The 6,412-nt window shown below is 39.2% G+C and overlaps 1 protein-coding gene across 1 annotated transcript; it reads right to left on the reverse strand.

Annotated features, from left to right (window-relative positions):
- Nucleotides 1-3,415: 3,415 nt before the first annotated feature.
- On the reverse strand, nt 3,416-6,145 carry LOC132915940 (uncharacterized). The gene is made up of 2 exons (XM_060975703.1): nt 5,941-6,145; nt 3,416-4,884 (listed from the first exon to the last, which is right to left on the reverse strand). Exon 2 carries the CDS (start codon nt 4,580-4,582, stop codon nt 3,500-3,502), a length of 1,083 nt encoding a protein of 360 aa, XP_060831686.1. The 5' UTR covers nt 4,583-4,884; nt 5,941-6,145; the 3' UTR covers nt 3,416-3,499.
- Between the last annotated feature and the right edge of the window lie 267 nt (nt 6,146-6,412).

The following is a 6,412-nucleotide window of genomic DNA, read 5'->3' on the forward strand; positions in this document are numbered from 1 at the left end:
CAACTCTTCCAGATGCTTCTTAACGACTGCTTGTCGGATTTACATGATTTGTCGAATTACTTAATAGAACCTTTAAACCTTATTACTTTATTTACATTCCTCTTAGTTTACATTCATCCATGACCTAAACCTTTCAAATTTCTTTCTACACAGTGCCTTCGTAAAAATATCTGCAGTATTTTTGCCTGTACTTACTTCAATTATATTTATCTTGTTTTGTTGTTGACGAGTGTGCTGTATTTCGCATCCTTTATTTGTTGATAATATATACGTTCCAAGCAATGCGGTTGAATACCCGGCATCTCGCTGTATTCTGTAAAAAGACAATAGTTCGTAGTCATTTATCAATTTATCATTTATCAATTTGTCATTTATCAATTTTGATGTAGCTTACTCTATCGGAGCCTCTTCCATTTCAATGTCTCCTTCTTCCTCCTCACCAGTCGTGATAACATGAATGGGGGCCTGGTGGTCCACCCCCATAGCGAGTAGAGTTGTAGTTCTCGTGTGCAGATAGTGACTCTATGAACTTTGTGAATTCGTTGTTGTTGTGCTCTTTTATTTCGTTTTTTATTTCCTTTGCGAGTTTGTTTAGGTGTTTTTTGTTTTCTTTTGTTCTATGTTTTTGCCATTTTGCTTTCGCTTTTCTTTTATCTCTAATTTTTTCGAAGATGTCTGATGGGATTTGTTTTGTTTGTCTAGTGGTAGTTGCTGGTTTTGTGGTTGCCCGTGCTGCCTCTTGTATAGTTTTTGTAAGTGTTGTTACAGCTTGTTCGATGTGTTGGGGCGTTTTCAGTGGGATGTTGCAGTTGATTTTGCTTTCAATTATTTCTTTGAAGGTTTGCCAATTAGTGGATTTGTTGCATAGCGTCTCTGAGTTGTTGTAGAGTATTGGCTTGTTTCTGTATGTTATTATTATGGGTGTATGGTCGGAGCTAAGCTCGAGGCTGGATGCTATATCTATTTTATTTCCGTTTAATCCCTTTGTGACTGCAAAGTCGAGTAGGTCAGGGATTTTGCTCAGGTCTGTCGGCCAGTATGTCGGTCTTCCTGTGGATAATATATTGAGATTGTTTTTCCTGATGTGTTTTTCCAGGGTTCTGCCTCGAGGTGTAGTGATTCTTGATCCCCATGTTGTGTGCTTTGAGTTGTAGTCACCTGCTGCGATAAACTTGTCGCCTAGTTGTTGGAAGTATTCTTCCCACATTTGTGCTGTAATTTTGTGTCGCGGTGGTGCATATACTGCTGACAGCTGTAGACGGTTGCTGCTAGCTTGTACGGTAACGGTAGTTGCTTGTATGTGTTCTTTACTAACTTGGCTGTGTAGGTGGTGTTTAATGTCGTTTCTTATTATCACTGCGGTCCCTCCGTGTGCTTTTCCTGAGGGGTGCTTGGTATCGTATATGGTATAGTGCGGTATTTCTGTGTAGCTTTTTATTGTGAAATGCGTTTCTGATACGAGTAGTATGTCTATGTTGTTGTGGTATAGGAATGCTTTGGTTTCAATGGCCCTTTGTTGTAGGCCGTTAGAGTTCCAGGCAGCTATTTTTAGTATGTCCGTTTTTACTTTTTGCTTAGCATGGTTGTTATCAGTTGTATCATAGCTGTGATTTGTAATGATTGCTGTTTGAATGCTTCGTTTAGTTCGCTTATCGTTCTTGTTAACATGTCGGTGCTTTTGATGGATTGTTTTAATAGTTCTTTTATTTCTGTAGCGTCGTTGGTGTTATTGTTGTGGTTTTGGTTGGCTACGGGTGTTATTTCCTTGGTTGCTTGCGCGTAGCTTCGACTGCCAGTGGTGTTGGTATTGTTGTGGTTGTTGTTCATTACGTGCTGTACTTTTATTGGTGTCTCAGCTTCTGCCCTGTCTTGTTGTGTGTGGTGGTAGTTATATGTCCTGCTTCTAAGCGGCGGAAACAATTTACGTTGGAGTATTTTTCTGGCTGGGCAGCCTTTGTAGCTGGCTGGGTGGTTTCCGTTGCAGTTGTAGCACTTTACCTCGTTTATTTTTCCCGTATATGGGCAGTAAGTTGTCAGGTGCTTTTCTGCGCATTTGACGCACACCGGGTTTCTGTTGCAGTAATTTTTTGTGTGCCCATATTGTTGGCACCGCATGCATTGAGGTATGTCTTTTTTTTGTCTGGGTGGTTCAACTGTGATTATTGTGTTTAAGATTTGTTTAATGTCATAGATTTCCTTGTTGTTTTTGTTCGGTTCTAGTTCTATTAGGAACAGCGGTAGTGGTTGTTTGGTATCAAATCTTGTTATGTTATTTATTACCCTTACCTGGTGTCCGATTTTGGCTAGTTCGTCACTTATGTTGCTGGTGTTTGTCTTTGGGTATAGTCCTCTGATAACTGCTTTATAGCTTTTGTCAGTTTTGAGTTGGTAGGTATGGTACCCGGCGTTTTTTTCTTTTAGCACTTTTACCACTTTTCTGTAGGTTTCTGGGGCGTTGGTTAGCACTTTTACCTGGTCCAGTTTTAATTGTTTTATTGAGTAGTTTTCTTTGCCTGCCGTATTGTTTAGCAGTTCGAGGAGGGGGTCTATTACTTGCGCATCGATGTATATTGGTGGTGGTTTGGCGTTGTGTTTTGGTTTTTCCGTTGTTTCTGGTTCCTTCTCTTGTGGTAGTATGCTGAAGGGGTTTTGTAGTGGGATTTCTTGGAGCCACTGCTTACTTTCTGTTTCTGCAGCCCTCCTAGTATTTGCGTTTGTTGTAATTTTTCTTCTTTTGCTGGGTTAGATCGGGTAAGATCTAAAAATAATTTCTGTAAGTCCCACGTGTTGTTAATGGTGATAAATAAATATATACTAGATAACTGTAGACTACAGTTATTCCAACACAATCACCCCTATTATCGTAACTGAAATCAGGGGATCGCCCTGCTCGCGGTGTCGATTCGTACATCGTAACGGGAATTTACGACTCCTGTTGACGCGTCTCAAAGCGAACGCGTCTCCCCGCGACTGGACGAAAATACAATTTCCTTAAGTTAACTTATGCTGTTTATGATATTGCAAAGAAATAAATCATAATATATTCATTAATTAAACAAAGAAATGCTATTACTTGTAAGAACCTATAGTGACAGGCGAGAAATATCACAATTATAGTTTATATTTGGAATTTATTTCACAACAAATACACAGAGCTACATGATAAACAACAGAAAAAATATATAAATTTACTAACTTTTAAATCTTACTTATTAAATATAATCATATCTATACATCGAGTAACACGACATGTATCTATATATCTATTCTATGTATCTATGTGTAACAACAACAATTGTCTAACAAATTTTCAAAGCGTTGATAAATGAAATGATAAAAACTTTCTACTTTTAATACTAGATCAACCAAATTTAGATACGTTAATGAAAGAAGAATTTTGAAAATCAATTAAGGGATATGATACATAACAATAGATACAATAGAGAACAATTGCAACACGATAAAAATTGATACAGTGTTTAACAATGTTTAACAATGTTTAACAATGGGTTAGTTTTCGGGCTCCTGCCACCGGGCACTTGACCCACGCAGTCCCGAAACCGCTTCTGGTTGTGCCGATCTCCCCGACCTGCACCTCCGCGTTTCCGCATCCAGCTGCCGATGCCAGCGCTCGCCGCAATTCTTCCTTCCTCATCGAAATGTCAATTCCTGCCAGCCTCAGCTCCGCCGTCTTTATTGGAGCTGCTATTTTCACCACTGTTGGGTCCAACACCTCGTTGAGTTTTGCCGCTAGACGCGACGCCTTCCCTCTGTCTTTATCGCCGGGGACTCTGATTACTATTGCCCCGGTCATTGCTTTCCGCATTTCTACGGCCTCTACGCCGATCTCCTTCAACGGGATCTTCTCCCTCGCCGTTGCGAGCACGTCGGCGTACGACATGTTCGCTCCCTCCCTTATCGTTATAGTCACCGCCGACGTTCGCGGTGTGCGGGGTAGCTTAGTCGTCCTTTGTGTTTTGGCCGCTTCCTTCCTGGTAGCGGTCGTGGTGTTGGTGCTCTGTTTCGGTGCACCTGTGTTCCTGACCTGCGTAGCCGAGGTCGCCCCTTTCTTTGTTTCATCGCCGGCAGAGGCGGGCGTTTTCTTCTCCTTCCTTTTCTTCCGCGACTCCACCACCTTCCATTCATCGTTCCCCTGTTCTTTCGGGGGTGCCGACTTCTGGATGGTCTTGGGGGTGGCAGAGTGGTCTGCCTTTCTTCTGGGTTCTGGGGTGCGCGGTCGTCCGCCCCCATTTCTTTCCTCGATGGCCTCTCGTATTCTTGGGCCGAGTTCCTTGAGCTCCTTCTCGAGTGTTTCTATGCGCGCGCTCTCGCTCTTGCTTTCCCGCGAGGTGGGGTCCGGCGCGGGCCTTCGTGCTAGTTCTTGACGAAGGGCCGCATTTTCCTCCTCCAAAGCTAGCAGTCTCTCTTCCACTGTCCTCATGGTCGCGGTGCCGCCATTTGGTGCTGGACCAGTCTCCTTCATTCCCCGGTCCTTCCATGCGATGGCGATATATGCCGCTGCATCCCTGAGGACTTTTACGTACGTCCCCTTGAGGTTAGACGACGTGTTTGCCACCCTCATTATTTCCGCTATCCGCCGAGTGACCTCGGCGCTAACGTCCGCCGCTGAACTTGTTCTAACCTCCAATGTTAGTTCAAAGGCGGTTGAATACCCGGCATCTCGCTGTGCTGGACCACGTCATGCATCTCGATTTCGTCATTGTTTACTACGTCGTCGATTGTCTCCATTTGGAAACAGCTGTGCATCCTCCGATGCAAAGTTACATAAAAGTGGCAGCTAAACAGTACCAGGATGAAGTCTGCCAATACCTCACTGATGCTAAGGATTAACACGAACCAGCTATAGCTTCCAGAGTCTGTATTCTGTAAAAAGACAATGGTTCGTAGTCATTTATCAATTTATCATTTATCAATTTGTCATTTATCAATTTTGATAAATAACAAGAGATGTAAAAGACATGTAAACTGCGTAAAATTCTCGGAAGAATTAGAAAGAAGATATTAGTGTTAGAGAACAAAGATATATCACGATTATTCTTAAATAGATTGAAAAAGGAGAAAAAGAAGATTCATTGGACAATCATAAACAAAAACAAAAAATTATAACATACTAGAAGTATATTATAAATGATGGTCTTTGCAATTTGTAATGGCATACGGTACTTTCATTTTATTAATGATTGATGTTACTTTAATTACGAGGTCATTAGCGACAATTACATTTGATTATTTACATTAATCTGGGTTATTAATCACCTTAGACTTTCTATAAATTTTGGCATTTTATGAACCTTTTTCGACTTTAAATATGGTAATTATCTTCAACAAGGAATTTTAGTGCATATTATATTGTAAAATATATATTTACGATTTATAGATATATAATCTTTATTATCACTAGAATATAAAATATGGAATAATTTATTGTAATAATTAATATAGAATAATTTTTATTATATGGTATAATAAAATTATATATTTATTACTCAATATGTTTACGTTTATTATATATTTTTCAACAGATAAATAATAAATAGTTTTATTACACGTACGATTACATTTGTTTATGGAATATGTAATTTAACTAATGTATTAGTATTTAAAAACACATTAGTATAAATGTCTATCTTCATAAAAGATATAACTTGGAAAACACGAGGCTGGCACCCCGCTGGGGGTGGCCACCCACATGCTATATTTATTTTATTTTATTGTGCTATCGTCTATGGAGATGACATATTAAAATTTATAGATTTATTTTATATAGATTATTAAATAATGAAGAATTTAACTGAAGGAAAAGAAAACAAAAGTAACGTAGAAAAATAGTAATTAACATTTGAGTAGTGCAACATAGTGTTCAGCAGAGAAAAAGAAATAGGAAAGGACAGTACCGGTGAAAGTACAGACAATACGTACGTTTGTGTAAATGTGAACGACGATCACACATAAAGATGTTAGCGAAAGGACAAAGCTAACGAGGTCGAATACCAGGAAAGCAATGGTAAATCCGGAAAATTTGTTGCGCGGCGTCCACAACGCATCAAAAATACCAGCAAGTCCTGTGAAACTGGCAACTACGCCTACGCACATCTGCAAACCTTGGCCGAGAGACTTGTAGGGCGACAGTAGAAGGACGAATACCAAGGTAATCAAACCTGAGAAACATTAAAATCGATTTATATTATAATGTGTTTTAGCATGATAACAATTAAAATATGATTCAATTAAGTTTTAATATATAAAAGTAAATCGTATATAGAGTTATATAAGTATAATAAGATTACAATCACATAAGTTTAAAATACCAATTAAAAAGCACGAAGTATATGAGATACTCTGATTTGAAAATTTTCTTTAATTTTTTAAATGTGTAAAATGTTAAAAAATA

This window comes from Bombus pascuorum, unplaced genomic scaffold (assembly GCF_905332965.1).
Source record: "Bombus pascuorum unplaced genomic scaffold, iyBomPasc1.1, whole genome shotgun sequence".
NCBI classification, from domain to species: Eukaryota; Metazoa; Arthropoda; class Insecta; order Hymenoptera; family Apidae; genus Bombus; species Bombus pascuorum.